Genomic DNA, 25,188 nt, shown 5'->3' with positions numbered 1-25,188 from the left:
ACTCTGCGAGTCTAGCCTTGTTTGTCATTTTTTGTTAGTATCTGACTTAAAGTTTGTTTCCTTTAGGCTGTCTTTGACTGTGTGGTGAACTCCCTGAAGAATGTTCTGAACATACTTATCGTTTACATGCTCTTCATGTTCATCTTTGCTGTCATTGCTGTGCAACTTTTCAAGGGTAAATTCTTCTACTGCACTGACGAGTCAAAGGAGTTTGAAAAGGACTGCAGGTAAACCCCAACAAAGAGAGTCAACAACAGCATTAACTGGAGGATCAATATAAAGTTGAAGAAATAAAAACTTTCAATTTGATTTTGGAGTAAATAATTGTAAAAACTATTTTAATTCTATCTGATTTCAATAAAATGTAGTATCATGGTATTAATAAACGAGTTCTCCCCGGTGACCTGACCAATATTTATCCCTCAACCAACATCACTAAAACAGTTTATCTGGTCATTATCAAATTGCTGTTTGTGGGATCTTGCTGTGCACAAATTGGCTGCCATGTTTCCTACATTACAACAGTGACTACACTTCAAAAGTATTTCATTGGCTATAAAGTGCTGAGATCGTGAAAGGCGCGATATAAATGCAAGTCTTTCTTTCTTTAAGGAAACATAACCATTTTTTAGCAATAGAGTTTGCCTCGCAAAGCTGACGATAGCATTCAGCTACAAAAGAATGCATTTAATCTTTTTACACTGCATTTTCTCATAATTCAGCAATTTCAAACTTTAGCTTTTTTCATATCCATTAGCCTATGGCAGCCAAGCTGAAGCAACGTTCCCGATTTTAACTCTGAGCCAGTTTTGGGTGGGTGGACAGCAGTGTGAAGTTAGAAACTCACCTCCTGCTCCAGAAATGAGGCCCAGTGTATTTTAACTCCCAGGCCTCATTTAAATCCTTCCTGCTGACTTCTCACCCATGTCAGGATCTGGAGCTTCTCACCTATGTCAGGTGGGAATGTGATGCAAATCGGGCAGGTTCTACTATGGGCAGGCGATCGGCTCCTCTAGATTATCGCCTCGGCAGTGAAAGTTAAAAGTTACCCCCACTGGCTCTCATTAATCTGCAACTCTCAACTAGGCCATTGGACATCCTATCCAAAAGGCCTATCATTGGCATCTATTGATTTTTGACCTCAGGTGCACCATTAGATAAACCTATGTAAGGTGAACACTGATTATCTACGTCTCACCCAAGTTATTAAACATTCATGACATTGGGATACCCTAGCTTGTACTTTTAGGTATAGTGGGTGCTCCAGGGAAATATTGCGCTGATAGCTGGCCCCACATTGCATCATGGCAAAGACCATCTTCAGTTTGATTTTGCCAACGCATCCCTAGTATAGATGTGTTTAATATCCTAGCTAAGAGTTCTAGATCAATAGAATCAATTTAACCTATGTGGAGATAGATTTGAGAACCTAGCTGAAAGCTACGTATTAATGGGAGTGAGAGTACCCCTTTGTGACATTCCAGAATATATAACACTTTAAATATTTTCCTCAAACTTTCATTCGAGTCGCAGAAAATTAGACAATAAAAGAAATTAGACATTGATGATGGCCTTTCCAAGAAAGAAAATATTATTTCTACTGATCCAGTTGCTGGTTATATTGCAGGGGTCAATATCTCGTTTATGACAATGATGAAGTCGAGGCAGAACCCAGGGAATGGAAGAAGTATGATTTCCACTACGATAATGTGCTGTGGGCCTTACTGACACTATTCACCGTGTCAACTGGTGAAGGCTGGCCAACGTAAGTATTAACTGGTGTGCGCAGTGACATATGTAATATGATCACTGGGAGTCATTAAAAATATTACTTGTTTAGGAATTATTGATGTGTCACAAAAATGTACCTCCAATTGTGAAAATTCATATGCATTAGGCTGCAGAAAATTCAGTGATAAAGGAAGCCGCACAATAATATGGTAGAAGGATTAGATTAAGGCAGTCTGATCTATTCTTTTGGTCACCAATCACTTTTTAAGTCATGCCCTATTTTAAATTTTGACAGACTGAATACTTTTCGGCTGCTGCATTCAAGGTTGCCACGTCTGCCTACATATTGGTCATATCACTTCAAACTAATTCATTGTATTTGAGGTGCTTTGAAATGTTTCTGAGAGACATGACAAGGTGCGATATAAAAGCAAGTCCTTTTTTTTCAACTGTCTCTTCGCTAAATGCAGCATACAGCCAATGCATTATGCCTTATCCGCAATGTGTTGATTTTATCTAATAGACAGAAGCTTTACCAATTGTGAAGCAGATCAAAATATTGGATATTATTGCTTTCCTTGACTGAATTTATTGCTAGTTCTCGTACTGCTGCCCCTGGAACAGTTTCAGCTGTTCATGATAAATGCAATTAGTATGAAATAATAAATGGAGCACAATGCAGCTAGGATTGTTTTCCTTAGAGCAAAGAAAGTTAAGGGGAGACCTAATAAAAGTATTCAAAATTATGAGGGGATTCAATTGAGCAAGTAAGGAGAAACTGTTTCCTCTAGCAAGTGGGTCATCAACCAGGGGTCTCAGATTTAAAATAATTGACAAAAGAACAGAGGGGAAATGAGGAGAAATTTTTTCACACACCGGGTTGTTAAGATCTAGAAGGCACTACCTGGAAGAGTGGTGTAAGCAGATTCCATAGGAACTCTGAAAGGGCAATTGGATATGTACTTGAAGAGGACTAGTTTGCAGGGTTATGGGGAAAAAGCTGATGGTGCGGAGGGCCCCTGAATATTCTTGGTGCCCAGGGCCTGAGGAATTCTTAATCCGGCTCTGGTGAAAGGTTCAGGCTCATAGTGTTGGAAACTTCCAAAGTCATAGGTGAGAAAAAGTAATGATTAGGTGATGCCAAACATCTGTAGATTGCAGGATGACAGGAAGATGATGGGAGGTAGAGTGTTCTCCTGGAGAAGATGACTTTGCAGTGAATCTTGATTTCAAGATAGTGACTTTGCAAAGGAGGAGAAACAGCACGTAGGAAGAGTTTAGAAGGAGCAAGGCAAGAAAATTCAAAGGAACATTGAACCGTAGTACTATATGGATAAAATAAAAGAGAGGTAGGAGAGGATGGGATGGAGATAGAGAAAGGTTGCAGGCTACCGGTGAGAGTAGCATTACAGGAGGCATTATCATCTGAGGTGCAACCACTTATGAAGAGTTGAGGGAGGGTGATCACCAGGGACAATTCCAGGATTTGAAAAGTGGGACAGAACTCATGGTTGCAACTATGGCTCTCATGATATAATGTTAATATTCCCAGAATTCAACAACTTGGGGTAGAACTTCCTTAGGGATTCTCCCAATTTCCTGCTGTAACTTCGATGGAAATCCAGGAGAAACAGCGTAAGCGACCGTTAACACAGTTTCTCCGAAGTTACGACGGGAGCTCGAGAGAACCCAAATGGAAATTCTACCCTCTCATATTTATTTATATATGGCTATTAAAAGCAGGTTTTCTTAACCAATATATGTAACAAGTGATTTGCATACAACATACGAGATGTACAGTGTTAAAAGGAACAGGTTCATTCTGAAAACATGAACTTATTGTGACATTGTCATGCTTGTTTACATTATGAGAATTTAAAAGACATCATCAAACAATTAAAAATATAATTTTAAAATAACTATTACAACATGTTGAATAAATATATAAGGGACTCGGAGTAGAAGGTTTGTGTTCTTTGACATTCTGAACAACTCAAACCTTGCAGTTTTTGAATTACAAGTTTCTCACTTATCAAATGAAATTTAGTTGTCCACTCCTGACTGTAAATTAATCTCATACAGTGTCTCTTCTCTCTTCCTCAGAGTTTTAAAACATTCCGTGGATGCTACAGAAGAAGAACAGGGACCCAGCCCTAGCTATCGCATGGAAATGTCCATATTTTATGTTGTGTATTTTGTTGTGTTTCCGTTTTTCTTTGTGAATATTTTTGTTGCTTTGATTATCATTACATTCCAGGAGCAGGGTGATAAGGTGATGTCTGATTGCAGTCTGGAGAAAAATGAGGTATGCATCAAAAACTTACCAACTGCCGACTTACTTGTCCATGACTCAATTTATAAATTTCCTTGAGGACTGCTTTGCACCTCTGAGCCTAAAGGTCAAATGTAACCCAGATAAATGGACAGCGATTTCTTTCCTTTTTTTCTGCGTGCTCAAAGTGAAATATGCTTGAAATTGTTTAGCCCAGTCCCCGTTAAGCACAGGCTCACAGTAATCATAATGTTTACATGTGATGCCCTCACACTGGCTGGCAGAATATTAGGGCAAGATTACCATAGTCTGATTTCTCACTTTTCATTAAATGTGTCCACTCATCAGTACTTATATCAGTTATATAACAGTTGATAAACTTTTGTATATTACTTGTTACCTTTATCATAAGAACTATTCCAATCAAATACTTTGACAAGTTATAATCTTAAAACTATTGATTTTGAAAGCTCACAAAAAGAAAATCACCAAAGGGCTGACCTATTTAGAGAGTGGATACTGGATGGATTGTGTACAGTGATAGAGGTGCATACCATATAAGGATACTACACAGGCTGAATATGAAAGAGAGAGAGAGAACTGTAAAGGATGAATAGAGAAGGTCAATAGGGGATGCAGAGGGTGTATAGGGGTAGAAAGCATAAATATAGGACAGAGAGAGCATTGTGTTTAGGGAGTAAAAACAGGATGCAGAGGATACTGTAGGATGGAGGGACTGAATATGATAGAAACTGACTGTGGGATGGAGAGCGAACTGTGAATTAGAGGCAGAGACCGTGAATAGGGGGATAAAGAGCAAAAGTGCAGTATAGAAAGTGCCCTGTGATTAGAGAGTGAAAATAGAATGGAGAGTGTACTGTGGTTAGAGTAAATGCAGGATACAGGGTGAATGGAGGGCAGAGAATGAAAATAGATCTCGTGAATGAAAGATGCCAAATAATTCACAAATGATAGTCATTCCTCCTCCACAATTAATTTGTGATTAATTCCATAATTAGTGGCTCAACACAAGGCATTAGGTTTGAATTAGCATACATGAAACACATTGAAAATAGTACAGTTGCTGCATAAATTTTCATCGCTTTCTTATTTCACTGTCAATGAATATTGCTCTTTTGTTGAAAATTACTATCTGAGGACTTATATAAGTTTCATATTTAAATCGAATTACTCTACAAATGTTGCAAGCCAAAAATGCAATCAAGCTAAATGGGCCTATGCTGGTAGCCTTGTCTAATTCAGACATTGGCTTTTATCTTCCAGAGGGCCTGTATTGATTTTGCTATAAGTGCCAAGCCGCTTACTCGCTACATGCCACAGAACAAGCAGACTTTTCAGTACAAGATGTGGAGATTTGTGGTCTCGCCTCCTTTTGAATATTTTATATTGGCCATGATCGCAATCAATACTGTAGTGCTGATGATGAAGGTAAGGTGCATCAGCCAACACCCAACAAAACTGGGGTAATTCTCATGTCATTAATTACTCCATTTTAAACACAACTACTGATTTTGCTTTTGCAATTTTCAGTGACAAAGCCAAATACTTCCGTTTTAAAGAACTCCTGATAATGTAACTGTTATGTGGCATCTTAGTTGTCATTATGAAATTTGACCTTTTATTTACTTGAGCACCAGATTCAGTTTTCTTTTTAGCATAAGTTGAAAATGCCTGAAATAGATCCTGAGAAACAACAGGGGTAATTTTGACTTTGGATGAGCGTGTAAAATGGGCGATAGCGATTTAGCCGCCCGTTATGCATCTCTCTCGATTTTCATTTCCATTGGCTTCAACGGGCGGCTGAATTGATAGTGTCAGTTTTACACCATCACTCAACATTAAAATTACCCCCAGTGGCTTTTATTTGGCTGGAAAATGCTGGAGGGCAATTAGTCTTCCAGCTGGCTGAATGCAAGGGCTGAAGACCAAGATTTTATTTTCCAAGTGCAAGAGTCATCACAGACAAATGTAAATGTTAACTTTTATGCTGTTTTTATGTTTTATTTTAAGTTAAAAGTTCGGCATTTGGAAGCCACTGGTGTCTTGTGCACTAGTCCACGAGCCCTGTGGTTATCACACATTTATATGGTTGAAATGTTATAACCATATGACCATAATACGATTTGGGACTGATTGCAAGACAGTAATCTAATTCAGAAGTTCATATTTTGTCATAAAGTGTGATAAAGAAGCTGTTTATAACTGTCATCTGAACCCTGAAATTAGATTGAAATAATCTGTTATGTTTTATAATGTGTCCTGTTAAAATGGTTGGTAATTTTATTTAATTTTAAGCTGCTTTGTGAACAGCACAGCTCCTGTCGATAGGTCACTTCATATCACTGATGTACGTTGGCGTTCACATCAAAGAATTAATGATTTGATGACATTTATCTTCACATTTATTGAGAGAAAATGTGTGGTTTATTACCAGCACATTATATGGTCAGTGTAATAAAAGATCCGATTAATTAATGTTTACCAGACTGCCCTGAGGAAATTAAAACTAAAAAAAAAATCATCAATAACTAATTTTCATGATGCTCTCAGTGGAACAATCAGTAAAAAAAATTGAATTGTTAGATAACCAGTAAACAAATGATTGACAGCCAAGTTAATCATTAAACAATGATTAAACATTCAAAAAAGTTAGATTAGAATATCATTATTATGCAATAATTTTTTTAATTAACAATTTTTTATCTGAAAGATGTCTAAAAATGGTAACTATTTCTTCAGTATGTCACATCACACCATGATGGGATTGAGTATGAGTCCGTTTGGGGTGTGCCTATTTATATATGTCTGGGCAGCTGACTGCTTTACATACAGTGATTGATAATTACTTCATATCATATAATAGAGGGACAATTATGATGCACAATGGTGTACTAGATAATAAAGCACATCCATATTGAGCCACATCACAAGAATATGAAGGAGTCCCACAGTGCTGTGCTTTTGCAATTAATCAGAAACCGCAGGCCATTTAATTGGTCTGTTTCACATATTTTTGTGAAGTGGCAGCATTAGGTTTGTAATGTGATGATACAAAGAAGCAGAAAAAGACAGCTGGCATTCATTTAATTCGTGGTGATTGAATTAATATTGCGTGTTGGGAAAACCTATTGTCCCAGGTATGAAAAACTGGATTCCCACAGTGGCAGAATGGGAAGCGTTGATAGTGCATCATTAGTTGATGCTTGAAACAAGAGAGCAGTAATCGACGGCGTCTCGTATATATTTGAGGATGAAGGAAGTGCTGATGAATGTTTCATACGGATATCGATGAATAATGCACTTCTGGACTTGAATAATCAACCTGCAGCATAAATCAATTTTCTCAAATCCTCAGCACGGCTGAGTTTATGTGAAACAAACAGACTCTGTTCTGGGGCAAGAAATTATTTCATTCCTTGTATGGAAAATTGTAATTTTGGTGGTTTTGTTGTTGAAATTCTCCAAAGGACTGGTACTGACTCTTGTTTATTTTTTTTATCTTTTATGTAGTTCTATAATGCTCCTGATCCATATGACAGAATGTTGCAGTACCTGAACATATTATTCACATTTTTGTTCTCCATGGAATGTGTGCTGAAGCTTATTGCCTTTGGTATTCTGGTATGTTATATTTCAATTTAACCTATGAACATATTACACTGTAGTTTAAAAAAAAATCATCACAGGGTGTCTTCTCTCCCGAGAGTGAAAAAGATTTTGTGAATATATTGATTCCAATTAATTCTGTCTATTTGTCTGTATAAAATATGTATTTTCATTTTGCCAGTCAAAAGTTGCAGCTTCGAAAAGACCAGCACATATCCAAGCACATCAGTTATCAGTGCTTGGCCTAGTTAGTATCACTCTCACCTCTAAGTCAGTCAGCATTAAGTCCCACTTCAGAACTTGAGCACATTATCTAAACTGATATCATTGGAGCTCTTATCCCTTGGATAAACTCTCTGGATGAACCAAAAGATCCCATAGACCTATTTAAGGAAGAGCAGAGAATTATTCTGGTTAATATTCCTCCCTCAACCAATTCCACCAAAACAACTGCTGCTTGTGGGATCTGCTATGTACATATTGACTGCCTCATTTGTGCACGTAAGAACAGTTATTGTACTTCAAAGCCATTTGATTTTATGAAAAGCTCTTTGGGATGTTTCTGAAAGATGTGATAAAGCACTTGATAAATAGAATGTAAAACAATTCTATTGATTAGTAGCAAATCTTTCTCAATCTTTAATCTGAGAGATTCTTGATGCATTTTCTTTTATAAATATTGCCAACAGTGTTAAGCACTATCACTATTTCTGATCATTATGTTTCTTCAATTTGATGATTCATAAATGCTTTCATAAATTGATGTAACTGTGGAATATCAAGAAGTGAAGTTTCATGTAGTTTTAAAAAAATTGTATTGATAACAATAATCTGTATCTTTTTCTTGTCATATTTGGTCATTTAGCAGTACGACATATTCTAAGGGTGTCACAATAGTATAGGTACTTATCTGAGATTAGTACTAGCAGGAAGCTACGAGGTTGGCAGATCCAAGTTATGCTGCAAACTTCTGTGTCACAGTCTTCCCAGGCAAAATGGAGATCTATGTGTGTCCACTCACTGGCATCCAGTTAAAATTGAATGTTGCCAAACAGCTGCCTGTCCCAAGGCTTTATTGTAACAAAAAATTTCAGAATAATCCATTGAACGCTTTGTGAACTTCTGTACTGCAGCAACTATGGCGTGAAAAAGCTGGTGATGTTGCACCTCGGACCGAAGAACACTTCGTGTTATTTAACATTTACACTGCACCGTTTGTGTTTAAATAAAGCTGAACCTACTTCACAGCAAAATAAATTGGGTAGCATGCACAAGCTGTCATGTAACTCTGTGTGAACTGGTACAAAGATCGAGGTTTATTTGATGGCAATCTGATACTGATTTTCCCTTTTTTTTGGTTTAGAATTACTTCCGTGATGCATGGAATGTGTTTGACTTTGTAACTGTACTGGGAAGTATAACTGATATTTTAGTCACTGAACTGGCGGTAAGTATATCTGCCCAAAATCAAGCCATTGTTTGAAAACCTGCTGTCGCTCTAATGATTGAGATGAACTGTAACAGTGAACTGGTTTCTTGCATTGTCTGCATTTCATTTTTCTTTTGGAGCAAGTGATAAAGCACCAGATGCACAGTTTCGGGTCACTTAAATTTACATGAAGATGATTTGTTGAATTCTCTTACTTGCACTACAACAGATTATTTTTGTACAGGGGACTGGGAATGTTATGAAGCTTGCCTCTTTCTGTTGTGGTTGCAGGCTTACTTTCCAGGTCTCAGTCGGCCTTGAATCCACATATGTATCAAAAAAAAATCCAGATAATAGCTGGGCTGGAACATCTGATAGAAAAAATGTGAAGTCTCTTCCTTCTGGTTCACCCTCTTTCCCACCTCTTCTTCCTCCTCAAACCCTCCCACTCCCATTTCCCATTTCATGAGCATGGAATGGAATTGAACAAGTTGACTGTGGAGAAGTCAGCAGTCCTGCCTACTCCAGTCTCTGAAGGAAACAGATTGAGTAAAATTGTAACTAAAATAGGAAAATATCCTTTCACTTCTGGGAACTGGGATTGAATCCAGCCTGACAACTGGAAGTCTAATTCATTCTCTCCTCTGAGGGTTATGGTATCAGATCAGGCAGTTTCATCTCAGGGTTCAATTAAATGGGAGCCCACAGCAAAAACTGCTATTTTAACAGAGGCTTTTACCTGCTCATTATAAATGGGCTAATACTTTTGTTGAAATAACGTAGGGAGCAATTTCATAGAATTGCGTTAGATGTTTGTCCATTGATATTTTCGACAGTAATTTCTACCTTCACATTTTTCATTGTTGCAATTTCAGCCTTGGTTTAAGGGACATGTCATTTTTTGTAGCTTGTCTGGGGCGAATTCCATTTTTTCAGTGTGAACAATGAACGCAGTATGTTGTTGCCATTGTTTAATAAAATTGAATTATGATTTTTAAAAAATGAATTCCTACAACTACAATTTATTTAAAATTACAAATGATTTGAAAGAGAAGTTATAGGTGCAGTATTTCCAATATAATGCACTTGCCACATGTAAATCTTCTTCTTAATTGGAAATACCATAGTTTTCATGTTAATGCAGTTTTCTACTGAGCTATTCCTGGGCTTGGGCTCACCAGGGAGCTGATTAGATGGCACAGCCACAAAATCTTGTCAGTGTGTTTCTCCAAACAAGTCAATATGCCTTTTGGCCCTGGATGCCAAGTGGGCTCTGTCCAGAAGTGCCAGCCAAGTACTGATGTGTACTCAGCCAATAATGAATTTCAAAGCCTCTGACGCTTCCTGATCATTAACTAGAACCAACAAGGATATTGATCGAAGCTGGACTGTACTGAGTTGGGGCTGATGTCTGAAAGAAGTACTTCAGGTACAGGTATTTGGAATGTGTAGGGTAACAGCGATGAAAGCCTCAGATTAATTTAAGCTCCAACAGGATTACACGAGAGGGGGAATAGCAAACCCCCACCCACCCCACCCCGACCAGTTAACGAGTTTTAAGGGTTGACTGGCATCCCTCATCTGTACTTATCGACCGACCTTGCTTGCTGACCACTGGACTGACATCAGCTGAGTAAATCTCTGCTGAGTTAGAACCCCATATCTCCCAAATGCTGTACATTTGAGTTGATTTGCCTGCGCCACGAAATGTTCCAATCTCTATCAGCTATCTTTTTAAAAAATGTTTTTTTTCTTAATGGTGGTTGTAATCTCATCATTTTTTTTAATACAGTAAGAAAAACTGGCTAGTCCTTTCAATATTTTTTATCTTCATCTGATAATGAGCGCTCATAAAAACACGAGAAACTTACTTTGCACAAGTTGACTTCACAATGAATTTGTATCCTGCACATGTACTGTATATTGGACTTTGAAGAAGTTGAGAGAGATGTTGAGTTCCAGACTTGGGAGAGCAGGGATCTCCACGAGGCTGCAGCGAGAGCTTTAAAACCATGATTTCTCCCACAAGGCAACAGATTTGCAGGTCACTATTTCTCCCAGCTACCTGGCAGAGTACTTCATAGTGCAAGTATTCCTTCCAGGAGGGGATACTGGTGGTTCAGTCACTCCATGGTACATCCATGCGTCGTCTGGCAACCAGTTAGAGACTGGCATGGACGTCTACCTGGGGAATCATGCATGGCACGGGAGAACTGAAAAAATGTGGAGAGAAAAAATACAAAGTAATAACTTATCAAATAAAAGGAATAAATGCCAAAATTGCTGGAAATACGCTTGGTAAGTCAGTACCTGAAAGAGAAAGGTAATTGTTTTGGTTGGGATTCTTTCAGATGTTGACTTACCTGTTGTGTATTTTAAGTATTTTCTCTTTCTTTTTTTGATTTCCACTATTGGTGATTTTTCTTCTTATCTTTAGCAAGTAAAATTGCTAATTTTCATCTTCAAGCATTTGGATTTTAAATGAAAACAAATGCAGTCTCTCACAAATCATTACGTGGAATTAAATTGAGCTTTTTTAAAAAGAAGTTTCTTGGAATTTCACTCGAATGGCGAATGTGAAATCTATCAACATGTTCACGAGGTGGCACATCTGGTTGATGTGTGCATTGTTTAAACTATTGAATCGTTTCTGATAAAATGCATTAAAATGACGTTTCAGGCTAGAATCATTTCTGATTATTTATAATATATTTTATCTACATGTAGCTTGTATTGTTTATTTAATTCAGATTAATAAGCAACGCATTTGTATTCATGCAATCAAAAAGCATCAATTGTAATTTTTATTTGCTTGAGTGTATGTATTTAGGAGTGACAATTCTAGATTACTTCGAATAATCATTTATTTCTGTCAGTTAGTGGGAACAGGTTAAAGTGAGATTATGTTCTTTTACTCTCCTTGAAATTTAAAGCCATTTCAGCTGAGGGATACTTCAAACATTGTCTTTGAACTAAAAAATTCCCTTCCTCTCCTGAAGTTGCTGACTAGAGCTGGGGTACACTTCCTTGGCATTGGTAGGCCTCCAAGACTGTTGCAGAGGTCGCTGGAAAACAAACAGGTGCAGGAGTTTTGGCTTTGCCCCCTCCCCCTCCCTATCTTCGGGACAGAACAATTAATTTTAACACCCCTAATGCTGCCTTAGCCGAGATCGCCTACCTCAGCACAGATCAAACTTGGGACCTTCCTTGTCTGAATGCCTCAATCCCACACTGGATAGTGCTTTCAGCAACAGAACCACTGGGGAAGGCCCCTTGGAACTTGTTCTTCAGGTGGGTTTCCACCTCCCCTCTTCATATCATAATTCACTATCATTAATAGAATTGTAATGTCTGAGCTCGTCGCAGGGTAAATTTTCATGGCGGTCATTTCAGGAGCAGAGCGTCACTCGACAGGAATGCAGATTGAAGAATCTGCGCTCCCATTGAACGAGGCTTCGCATCAGTAACAGAACATCGCAAAATTTACCCTTCTATATTTGTAAAGTAAAATATATTACTCAAAAGATGACCAGGTTGTACTAAGGGTTATTGATTTTAGTTGCATCCAGTGCAGTAAAATAAAATGTTATAATTATCTGGATAAGAAATAAGTAATGAGGAACCTAGCACTTTTAAAAAAAAAACATTTTATTGATGTGCTTGTAACTGTTATAAATTGTTAAAACATAACAACGTAGGATTTTTGACCTTTGAGTTATACATGACATGATTATTCGACGATAAAATTGTTATTCAACTGCTGAGGTCACCGACAGTTGAATGAAAATTGTTGCTCCTTATTTTTGTATTGATTGTTTCCTGGTAAATCTGCAATGAGCCTGCATTCTGGTTTACTACAAGATTGTCTTTTTAGCATCACTTTAAAGGTCATGAGTTCTGACACTGATTTGCTGGATTATAATATGATTCAGATGATGGTGTTTTTTTTTTACTGAGTTTGATTTTGCTCATCTGATTCCTCATTCCCTCTTGTTTTTGTTCCTTATTTTCTCCAACGGTCTGCTGAATCACATCATCCAATCAACACACAATATGAAAACCCATGTATCCGTCTGTATGTTATGCACCTGCTGCTCCCCCAAAAAAAATTCTATCTTTGCATACTGCCAACATTCAATCATCCATGAACAACATCAACATGTAGCAACTGGTTGGTTTCATCAATTTAAGAAATCTTTTGATTGAAATTGGTTTGCTTTTTAATTTGCTTTTCGTGTTGCTCTGTGCATGCAAAAAAAAAAGTGAAGCTTGTCCATTTTGTCTGACTCTGCTGTGTTCTGACGTGTTAGAGTGTATGGTATCCACTTTAGCTGTCCAAACCTGTTTGCTTTTTCCAAGCTAGTGACAGTCTGAGAGTAAGCTACCTCGGTATTCCCCCAGTGGAGACTTTGAAGTGCTACCTGAAACTTTATTCTGTAATTTTTATAATATTTTCAGGTTTAAAACTGGAAAAGAAAGAGAAAGTAAACAAAAAGGGAAGGGATAGAGGCAAGAAATGGAGAATAGAACAAGACAAAAAAATGGAATAAATGTATTTTGCTCCTGCTTTAGATAGACTTTCTCATTAATATTAACAAATGATGGATGACAAATAGTTTTCGTTAGGCAAGGATATTAAGGGTTATGGAACCAAGGCGGATAGATGGAGTTGAGGGGCAGATCAGCCATGATCTAATTGAATGGCGGAACAGGCTCGAGGTGCTGAATGGCTTACTCCTGCTCCTATGTTCCTAAAGTTCCCCCTTAGTGTCCTTATATACTCAGAATTATATAGTATTACATAGAACGTACAGCACAGAAACAGGCCATTTAGCCCAACTGGTCCATGCCAGTCTTTATGCTCCACATGCGCCTCCTCCCACCCTTCTTCATCTAACCCCATCTACATATCCTTCTATTTCTTTCTCCCTCATGTGTCTTTCTAGCTTCTCCTTAAATGCATCTATGCTAGTCGCCTCAACTACTCCCTGTGGTAGCGAGTTCCACATTCTAACCACTCTCTGGATAAAGAACTTTCTCCTGAATTCCCAATTGGATTTATTAGTGACTATCATATATTTGTGGCCCCTAGTTCTGGTCTCCCCTGCAAGTGGAAAAATCTTCTCTATGTCTACCCTATCAAACCCTTTCATAATCTTAAAGACCTCTATCAGGTCACCCCTCGGTCTTCTCTTTTCTGGAGAAAAGAGCCCCAGCTGTTCAACCTTTCCTGATAGGTATAATCTCTCAGTTCTGGTATCATCCCAGTAAATCTTTTTTGCACCTTCCCCAGTGACTCGATATCCTTTTTATAATATGGCGACCAGAACTGTTCACGCTCCAAGTGTGGTCTAACCAAGGTTCTATACACGTTTAACATAACTTCCCTGCTTTTTAATTCTATCCCTCTAGAAATGAACACCAGTGCTTTGTTTGCTTTTTATGGCCTTATTAACCTGCGTTGCTACTTTTAGTGGTTTATGTATCTGTACCTCCAGATCCCTCTGTTCCTCTACCCCATTTAGACTCTTATTTTCCAAGGAGAATGTGGCCTCTTATTCTTCCTACCAAAATGTACCACCTCATACTTATCTATATTGAAATTCATTTGCCAATTACATGCCCATTCTGCAAGTTTATTAATGTCTTCTTGTATTTTGTTGCAGTCCTCCTCCATATTAACTATACTCCCCAATTTGGCGTCGTCCGCAAATTTTGAAATTGCACTTCCGATTCCCAAGTCCAAATTGTTTATGTAAATGGTGAACAACAGTGGTCCCTGCACTGATCCTTGTGGAACACCATTTCCTATCTTTTGCTTGTCTAAGTAACTACCTTTAACCCCTATTCTCTGTTTCCTGTTTTGTAGCCAGCTTGCTATCCATTCTGCTACTTGTCCCCTGACTCCACATACTCTGACCTTGGTCATGAGTCTACTATGTAGTATAAGATCAAAGGTCTTTTGAAAATCCAAATTTATTATATTGACTACATTACCCCTGTCTACCCTTTCTGTTACTTCTTCAAATAATTCAATAAGGTTGGTCAAGCATGACCTTCCCTTTTGAAATCCGTGCTGACTATTCTTTATTATATTTTCGGTTTCTAGATGTTTTTCTATTACATCTTTGAGTAAGGATTCCATTATCTTTCCAACCACAGAAGTTAAGCTAATTGGTATATAGTTCCCTGGACTTGGTCTAGCTCCCTTTTTAAATATAAGAATTTAAGGATTAACTTTTAACTAGGATTAACTTTTTGCTTTTTTGTGTTAATTTTAAATAAATCTTTTTTAAAAAAAATAGTTGCCACAATTTTGTTGATTGGGTTGGAGGAGTGACTGAGCATGTCAGTGCGAGGAAGGTGAGTTAGTGTTGGTGGACACCCACTCATTAGCCCAGGGAGTTTGAATGATTGTATTATTTCACTTATTGACTTTAATTTAGCTCCCTCACACAATCATTCTTCCCAGATAGTTCCCCTGATGGTATTTATCCATACTGGCTACTGAAAGAAAATTGCTCCAAAACATTAGAGAAAAACAAGAAAAAAATTCAAATGATCTAGGTGCTTTAAATTTGGCCTAATTAAGGTTTTTTAAATTGAAAATATGATTTGGAATGCTTATCATTAGCATTTTCCATAAGCAGGACTGCTTAATTCAGAGCAAATGAATTATCTAATGCACTAACCATGTCAGAAATATTGATCAGCTATGTTTGAATTAAATTGGAAATCTCAGTCAGAGAGAAATATCCATTACACCGTATTTATCATATCTATTCAGTCCTCAGCCTTGCTGAAGGGAGAAAAGAAGGTTAAACAGAGATAAAACGGATGCAAAGTAAGATTACGAAAATATTGTTGGATGGAACAATCTAATGCCCCTCTTCTCTCGTAACTCAAGAGCACAAGTCACTGATAGTAACTAGCAAAGGTGAGGGCCCAGTGAGGCAGAGCTGTCCATCCTAAGACCTGTAGTATCATCAAATTAAATCATGTTTCTGTCAAAGAAAAACTGCCTCTAGTCATGCTGGTGAGATGGGTTGCTCACCCTCATTTTTGGAAGAAAGCCTCGAGAGGAGTCCAGGTCTTTGATGAAAGATCAAATCAGAACTCAAGACAGTATGTGATCTGTTTCCCAGTAATTCCATCCCATAACAACCCAACCAATGACTGAAAGACATAGGAACTGATTGATGTTAACTACAGGAGTACATTAATGCTGCTTAGTGAACCACAGTAGGTCATCAACATTACTAGATGGTTGGAACTCAGGCTCACCTCATTAACAAGTTCTTGGAGTGTTTTCTCCTTGCCTGATATCGATGTGCTCTACCTAATGAGACAATTCTACCCTTGAGCTCCCTTTACTTGGAGATGGCAGTTTTCTTGTCCATTGAGGCAAAAAATATAGACTGACTTTTCAGGAGTTCTTCAGAATAATGAAGGAGCTGCACCAGGCAGGAATCCTGCATTGCCTCAATCCGGCAACAACATTTCCATTTCCACAAAGAAGCTGAGGGCGTTGCTTCAGGGCTCATACACAGTAATTACGTGGATCTTTTCTCCTGCTGGGGAACCAGAGATCATTATAAAACTGCTCTTTGAATCTTGGCTCATTTAAAAGGGAGAGACTGACACAGCAAGTGTCTTCCCCTTGGTTTTGATGAGAATACAACAACCCCTCAGCTCCCCTCCCCACCCCCATCTCTGCACAATCTAACATGTTCTAAGTCAATCAGATTTATCTTCTGGACCAGTTATTTGATAATGCTATTTTATTCCAAGAGTGACAGTATTTTCTTGTCTCTAATGGGGTGATTAACACATTTGACATTTAGTGAAGTTAGTGTTAAGTCAGCTGTAACCATTAGATACAATTTTTATTCCAGTCACACATTCTTCTGAATGCATAATTATATTTCACATTCCCTAGTGCAAATGCAGAGAAATCTATGTCCCACTGAATTGTAGAGTTACAAATTTAAATTGCGCTTCCCTGTGAAAGATCCCGATAGCAGGAATACATAACCCTCCACTTCCCACTGTTAGTCAAGAATAAACCGAACAGGTACAGTCTCCCATTCTGAAGATGAGATAACAAAATGTTGCTCCCAACATTTCACTGCAGCCTTGCCCTTTCCCCGATCCCTCTATGACTGATTCTGTGACAACATTCCCCCATCCATCTGCTGCAGGATCAGACCCAAACAATTTTACCAGATGTTAATCTCTCCCTCCCAGAGAAAATTAAATCTGTAGAAAGGGCACAGCAGAGAAAATGAACACTGGATGCATTCTTCAGTCAGGCTTCCTCCTCAACTTCCCATTAGCAACCCCAAACATTGACAACTGAGCGAAAAGTCAGCTCTATGTGCAGACAATAGAACAGTAAAGATGCATGTCAAACCCAAATATGTTTCTCAAGAGGCAAGCTGTCATTAAAGACACCACTGGCAAGATTCAAACAAACTGTATGGATCTTCTGTTAGAATATAATCCTGATGTGCTTCAACTTATAAGAGGATGGTGCAGAAGAAAAAAAAGTGTAGAACAAAAACTAAATATTAAAGGCACAACTTCTGCACTGTGTACACTACAATTCCATTTAATTAAAACTAGGCCATTGGTTTGGATCTGATTGATTTTTGTTGGAATGAGCCTTGCTGACAGTAGAATTTTTTTTAAAGCAATGGCAGCCTGTTTTAATAAATGTTTATTTCATGTTTTAAACAGTTAACCTCGTCATTGAAATTTTAAAATTAAATTAAGGGTTTTGGGGATCAAAATAGTCCAGTGAAGTGTCAATATTTATTCCTCGACCAACAGCATTAAAAAACAGAATATCTGGTCATTAACTCATTGCTTTTGTGGGACTGTACTGTGCTCAAATTGGCTGCCACATTTCCTACATTACAACAGTGACTACACTTCAAAAGTATTTCATTGGCTGTAAAGCTCTTTAGGACGTCCTGAGGTTGTGAAAGGCTCTATATAAATACAAGTTCCTTCTTTCCTTCTTTAGTCAGAATAAAGGAAACCATTGTCCCAGACATAACAGGAAGATTTTTAGTAGCAAAATTCTTTGTCCTAGATATGCTTAGGATTTAGTTTACAATGGAGAAATAATCTTTAGGTAGATTCTAATTTAAATCGCAAAGAAACAAAGAAATCTTGTCAAATTTTCATCACGATGAAGTCCTGTCCATCATTTTATAAAATATGCATGACTGTGGTTTGTACTTTATTTTCACTGTTTTGTTTTGCAATTTATTTAACCATTTCCAGTCCAGTCTCTCTCCCAGATTTTTGCAGTAGTAATTCAGACTGACAACCATCATCTCCTCAATGTACCTGACTATTTAATTCTTTAATCCAAAAGTGTCCCCCATATATCAGCCAAAGAATTCCTTTCTGCTGACCTCTTTGTGAAATGTAGTTCAGAAAAAGAATCCCATTTGAAAGCTGATAGGGAAGTACAAGATGTGTCAGACTCAATGCTTTAAGAGCATATAAAAGAATTTCTGAGGCATCAGTTTATTTAGAGGCGCCTGGTGGAAGCTAACTGACGTTACAACTACAATAACATAATACAGTCGTACAACTACAATATTTACTCCTGCCTACGAATTAATGCTGCATTTTTCTCGGGAAAGGTACAATGCCAATTGTTGGTTACAACCTAAGCTTGCTTTTGGTCTGACTGGGCAGGAGAGGGTTAATAATGTGGGCATGCTTCAATCCGACTGCTTCTATGTCACAGATGCTTCATGCATGGAAAGTTTTTTTTTATATATACTTAAGTGCATTTGAACGGCATCATCTTTTTGGATTTAAATTGTCTGCCTTTGGGCACTACAGCTATATTATCTGAAGGCCAAGTGAATAAGTACCCTATGTGTTAGCATGGACTTCTGTATAAGAAATTATATCTGAGCATGTAACAGCTCAATCAGTTTGTTTTAACCAATTTTACCCATTAATCGTTATCATTCACTTTTAAAGAATGGAGTTCAATCTGTTGAATGAGATAGGTACTCCATTAGATGGCTTCAGACATTCGCAGGATTTACTTAAACCACATTGAAAGGAACGCTCCAGAAAACCCTTTAAATTTTGACATTGCTTTTGTAGTTGACTGGTCCAATGGTAAAACACTTAATAGGTGCTACCTCTTCTGATCACAATTTCAGATCCTGCCAAGAGGCATGGTCCAGACTGTGTGCATGATCTGTTTTGGCCAGTCTTTTTAGCAAACTGATCAAGAGTCTTGCCTTTAAGATTAATCCAATTTTCCGGCAGGAATCTTAGTCCCAGATAGTCAGTGGCATTGAGGCATTGTCTAGGAAAATGCTCAATTGTATAAAAGCTGATTTTAATAAAACAATTCAAATTTGCAGCTACCCAAGTCCTCTAGCGGGTAAAGCTGGTAATGTACACTGTTATGGTGTTAGTGATTAGTTATATATTCCACCAATTCACTGACTTAAAAGTAATAAGGGAAAAGAGCTTGGAAATTAGATCAAACGGATAGCTCTTTCAGAGAGCCGGAACAGGTGCAGTGGGCCAAATGGCCCCCTTTTGTACTCAAAATTCTATGATTGCAAATTCTAAATACATTTTTAAGTGTCTCCCAGAAAGCATAATAGAAACTGGTAAAGAGGAAACATGTGTTGAAATACTGCACGAAGATGATTAAAAAAACAACGCTAATTCCACGGCAACTAACCATCAGAGAGATGGGGAATCGTGGCTCTGGGGAGCTGATGCTGGCAGTGGATTAGACTTCTTAATTATGCTGTGATTAAAAAGTGATCTTAAAATTAGACGTTATTTTCTATGTGAATTGGGCTCATAATTATTGCAAAGGAAATCAATCCTCTCCTTCAGGCATACACCTCTATTGAACGTGCTCATGGTTGGAACAGCCACTTAGATTCAGAAAATCCTTCGATCAACTAAGGTCTGCTTGCTAGTGAGGGGTGACAACATCGTCAATAATTCTCCCTTCTCTTAAAAATTCAGCCTTTCCAGATAATTTAGTGTATCATTTTCTCAGGGTCTGATCGATTTCATGGATCCAGGATAAGCCAAACTAGTGCCCCTGTTGGATGGCTCATGTGACATCTCTGGAATTCACTATCTATTTTTGACCAGTTATTTTTGAACAACTTAAAATAGTGGCCTTGTATTCTCACATCTAAATGTGCCATAACAATATGCTGCATCATTCCAAGCACCAGTATAGCAATGGCGTGTTTAAAAATATCAGTAAGTAGATGTATATTTTACCCTTGCACCATTCATTAGCTGCAACTATTTAGATGTTTTGAATTGATCTGTATTTCAAATTATTATAATGTCTTAATTTTCAAGGGTTATAATGACTATACAACTATCTTCAAACATTCATCTTTCAGAAATCAAAATTTGACTTTTCCTGTGTCTCAGGAGTCAAAATGAGGTCTAATGTCAGCATGATTATTAATAAGTGAAGAATAAAAATCCTGTCTTTCAAAACTGAAATTGTCAATGCTATCCAGGGTTACATTATTATGTTATTAGAGCTTAATTTACATATGTAAATTGGGATAATTACATTTCCCTTAGGATTGGAATATGCTCCATGTCTGTTGTCCATGTGTGTTTCTGCAGTAATTCTAATGTATTCAAGTATAAATTTTCTAATCCTGGAAATTGCTCATAATGTTGTCTTTAGGCGGCCTTATTTGCAAAGGAAAGTGGTTACGATTTGAACAGAAATCAAGGGGAACTTAGATACAGGATACAAATCTTTAATCAAGTTGTTTATTCATTTACAATTAACCTCTGGAAGAGAATCAATTAATTATTAAATCCACATATTTCAATTAATGAACAAAAGTCACAAATAAAATGTCACATTATGAGTGTTCCTTTAAAATATTAATTGCAGTATGAACTCCATTGCTGTACTGATGTGATTCTGATTGCTGACAATTATCCTTTCCTGAACTCTCTGCTTTCACCAGGATAACTTTATCAATCTCAGCTTCCTGCGGTTATTCAGAGCAGCACGTCTCATCAAGCTCCTCCGCCAGGGATATACCATCCGTATTTTGCTCTGGACGTTTGTGCAGTCTTTTAAGGTGCGTCTTAGAGTGTTATGGTAACCTGAAACAAACTGACAATGCAGGATACGCTCACAGATATTGAGCATTTAATATAGGATGTGGTGAAGTCCACGTGACGAAACAGGAATAAGTTGGGATCATTGAGGATTGCTCCATTTCTCTGTGATTGCATTTGCCGAGGTTAATCATTGGTGTTTTTTCAAACGTGCAGAAGACGTTGCTGCAATGCTTAGTTGATGTGAGTGTCATGGTGTAATTGTGCCACCTATTGGGTAATAGTTGCAATTGGATCCAGTGCATCAGAATAGATGATTCCCAATGGCTGTCTTAAGAGACCTGAAAATTTGCCAAAACTTACAACCATTTGTTATTATTAAGCAGAAGCTGAACTTGGAACTAGCACTTCTAACTTGTTCAGTTAATCAGTGAAATAACATTGTGTCATGTAAATTTCAGATCACGGTATTTTGAGCAAACACTCGAACTGGTGGTTCAAGTAAACAGTATTAGTAAAAGTCAATGATTCAGGTGACGTTGTCTCACCTTCATGAGCCATTGTCACTGTGCATCAAGCCCCAGAACAGATTGAAACTTAAACCAGCATAAATCGAATTAGAAGAGAGCAGCTGATTCTAGTCAGGTTAGACTGCAACTAATATCTTCTAATGCATTATCTCGGCAACCCAAAGTTAACCATGAAGTTAAATATCTGGTGGTATTAAATTCCTCTTTAATTAAAATGAATAATTTTAAATAAAGTTTACTAAACGCATAAATAATCAAAATATGGGCGTTTTGCACCATCCATTGGAGATCTGTGGACTTGAATTTAAAACCCATCCAGGTGGAAGCATATTTTTCATCTGAGAAAGCAAAATTGTCACGTTCCTTCTGCATTTGATATTAGCTGCAATGCTAAAAAGAAATGGTACTATTTAGCTCCCCTGATATTTTTGCATGTTTGCTTTTAGTCACGGAATAGGGAATCAGAATTTAATCTTATTTGTTGTTACTATAATTTAATTGTATTGGCCAGATGAATATTCCATAAAGCAATGGAAGATAAAGGAACTAAAAGAGCCCTCATATTATACCAAGATCAAACAGAATGTTGATTTATGGCTTTAAATGAAGGCTTGGCTGTTTTGACTTGGCCATCATATAGGTTTGAGAACCTGAATATGAATTTTAAGAGAGTAAAAGTACAAGCAGTGCTTCAAATAAAATCTTCAGGTCGCTCTTCAACTGAGCACATAGATGCTTATTTCCAATTTTGTGGATTCTTCAGGTGCTGAGGTATGCTTGATTGAATTGCTGTTCGCTTGCCTTCAGTGCTTCTCAAAAGGAAAATGACAACATACAACTACTGGTGCAAAATTATTTCCTTAAATTGCCTGTTCTGTGATAGTGCCAGAAGAATTTTTCTAATGGCCATAAAACACACCAGGAAAATGCTAAAAACTATCTGCCAGACAGCTGGTGTTAAATTGAAACACAGTGTTAACTGAGTTCCGTAGACATGGATGAATTAAAACATACTATAGTACTTAACTAACAAATCGTTCAGTGAGCAGAGAAATCAAGTCATTAACATAAAGATGCAGAATCCAGTGCATTGTATTTAACACTACAATGAAAATACAAATGCTTACTACGATGTTGATTCTTGTGTATGTTTTTCAAAGTTGCTTATTTTATGTTTCTTCTGCAGGCCTTACCCTATGTCTGCCTCCTGATTGCTATGTTGTTTTTCATCTATGCCATTATAGGAATGCAGGTTAGTGCAATTACTGTTGTAAAAAGCCCTGATGTAGTTTATAGTGAAGAGAAGACTATTGGTCATTGTAACCTTCTATGAAAAACTGAAGTAATGTTATTTTCACCTGTTGTCCACGTTATATATTAATCAGTTGTCACAAGCAGCCTTCCTCTAGTGAGCAGAAATATTTAATGAAAATGTGTCTGTAGACATAATATTAGAAAATAAAATGCAAATATATTTTAAAATTTAGAAATCTATTATGTCTAATATACATTTAGCAATAAATATTGAAATTAAATGTGCATAATACTCAATCTCTATAAAAGCAACAGACTTGAATATACATAATCAAAAAGATAATAATTGTAAATAATATTTCAATTCATAAATGTATAAAAGTGAATAAATGTTTAATAAAGAGTGTTTATAATGTATAAAAATTCTGGAACTCATTTACACTTTTAATGAGATAAAAATTTTCACTTCGTAAATCCAGTATTGCATCGTTGTCAGTAAAAGTTGGTCATCCTCACTCTCCCTCTGGGTCAAAAGGTTATGGATATGAATCCCATTCCAGGACTTGGGTGCAAAATCGAGACTGATACCTTAGCACAGCACTGAGGAAGTTGCCTCAGTGTCGTTAATGTTGTACTTTGCATGACAGATATCCATCTAATGAAGATCCAATGGCATTATTTGAAGAATAAGAGGGAGTTCTTCCTGTTGCTTGATCCAGCATTCCTCCCTCAGATTAAACAACCTAAAAAAGATCAGTTATTCATTTAATTTGGTCAGGCATTTAAGACATTGCTAGGGTGTTAGATTAGGGCAACCAGTATGTATTTGATTAACTGTGTCCCTGTTACTCATCAACCAAACGTTCAGTATAAATCAGCTGAATGGTACATGCTATTCCATTATGCAGGGTACTGGAACTTCAACAGAAGAAACCTAAAAAGATAATATTTCCATTTATACTTTTTACATCCTCAGTATCCCCAAATCGCTTAAAAATGAATGAATTATTTTTGAGGTTTCATTACTGTCACTTTGCAGGCAAACATGACAGGCAATTTGCACACGGCAAGGCCCACACTGAGATAAATGACCAGTTAATCTGTTTTGATGGTGTTGGTTGAGGGATAACTGTTGGCCAGGACACTGACTGAGTTCATGGGCTATTCTTCAAATAATGCCATGTGACCTTTTAGGTCCACATGAATAGACAGAGGGGATTGGTTTAATGCCTCATCCACACAACACATAAGTAGAAACCCCCAAATATGTTCTCCAAATGATTTAGTGAGGGCATTATATTCTGGCTGCCACATTATCTCAGGAATTAAGTGACTATTCCAGTGTATGCATTGAAAGTGCACAAATTAGATTTCAATTGGATAAAGTTTCGTCTGCAAAACCTGTCCATCACAAAAAGAGAAGTTTCTTTCACATGTTTCATCCTGTAAGAAAATACTCCATTCTGTACCTTTATGGCTGAATTCTGTTGGTTCAGTACAACATTGGCATTTTCCTACTTGACTTGAAATGTCATTGTATCGATTAGACTCCAGATACTACCACCCTGAGCTCCCATCTGTTGATTCATACAAATCACTCCATAAATCATGCCCATGGAATATTAAAATATGTTTTGTCATTTAAATACTGGTAAATGTATTTGTTGACTTAATTAGATGCTGCATCCTTACATGTTAAGTATTATACGTATAACTAATTCTGCATACTAATTGCTCTGTATTTAAGGGTAACTGTGATTCAAATAATAAAGTGGAATCAGTAGATTCAATTTCATTATTAAAAATCATTTTCAACTTGTTCTAAAATCCTTTCATGTTACCATTATCTAAAGTAGCCACTTTTATTGATTTTTTTACAAACTATTGGTATATCAAGTAGGGTCCAAATAACTGTTACTGAGAACTAAACTGAACATACCACATATTTAAAAGTATTTTTTTTCTCTTTTTAAGGTGTTTGGCAACATTGCACTAGATGATGATAGTGCAATTAATCGCCACAACAATTTTACAACCTTCTTACAGGCCCTGATGCTCTTATTCAGGTAAAGTAATGGAAAGCAAGGAAGAAAATAGGATTTAATATGTAACGTGCTCCACAGATAACATTTGTAGCCATAGCTTGTAACATAACTTGTTCAGGGACTGATTCAAATTCATTAAGTTCCAATAACATAAGTCCGGAATTTCCTCAGGCCTGCTCTCAATCAGAG

The 25,188-nt window shown here is 37.2% G+C and overlaps 1 protein-coding gene across 1 annotated transcript in view; it reads left to right on the top strand.

Annotated features, from left to right (window-relative positions):
- The window catches only part of cacna1ba (calcium channel, voltage-dependent, N type, alpha 1B subunit, a), a 518,974-nt gene that overhangs the window by 431,659 nt on the left and 62,127 nt on the right, over positions 1–25,188 (top strand). The window contains exons 28-36 of the mRNA XM_067969602.1: positions 67–227; positions 1,628–1,765; positions 3,835–4,036; positions 5,288–5,452; positions 7,535–7,645; positions 8,994–9,107; positions 21,074–21,190; positions 22,887–22,952; positions 24,929–25,020. Of these exons, the coding sequence (XP_067825703.1) occupies positions 67–227; positions 1,628–1,765; positions 3,835–4,036; positions 5,288–5,452; positions 7,535–7,645; positions 8,994–9,107; positions 21,074–21,190; positions 22,887–22,952; positions 24,929–25,020 (1,166 nt within the window). The remainder of the gene's footprint in view (positions 1–66; positions 228–1,627; positions 1,766–3,834; positions 4,037–5,287; positions 5,453–7,534; positions 7,646–8,993; positions 9,108–21,073; positions 21,191–22,886; positions 22,953–24,928; positions 25,021–25,188) is intronic.

The sequence above is a fragment of the Heptranchias perlo genome, chromosome 31 (assembly GCF_035084215.1).
Source record: "Heptranchias perlo isolate sHepPer1 chromosome 31, sHepPer1.hap1, whole genome shotgun sequence".
NCBI lineage: Eukaryota > Metazoa > Chordata > Chondrichthyes > Hexanchiformes > Hexanchidae > Heptranchias > Heptranchias perlo.
The sequence above is the reverse complement of the archived record's forward strand: the minus strand, read 5'-3'. Positions and strand labels throughout refer to the sequence as shown.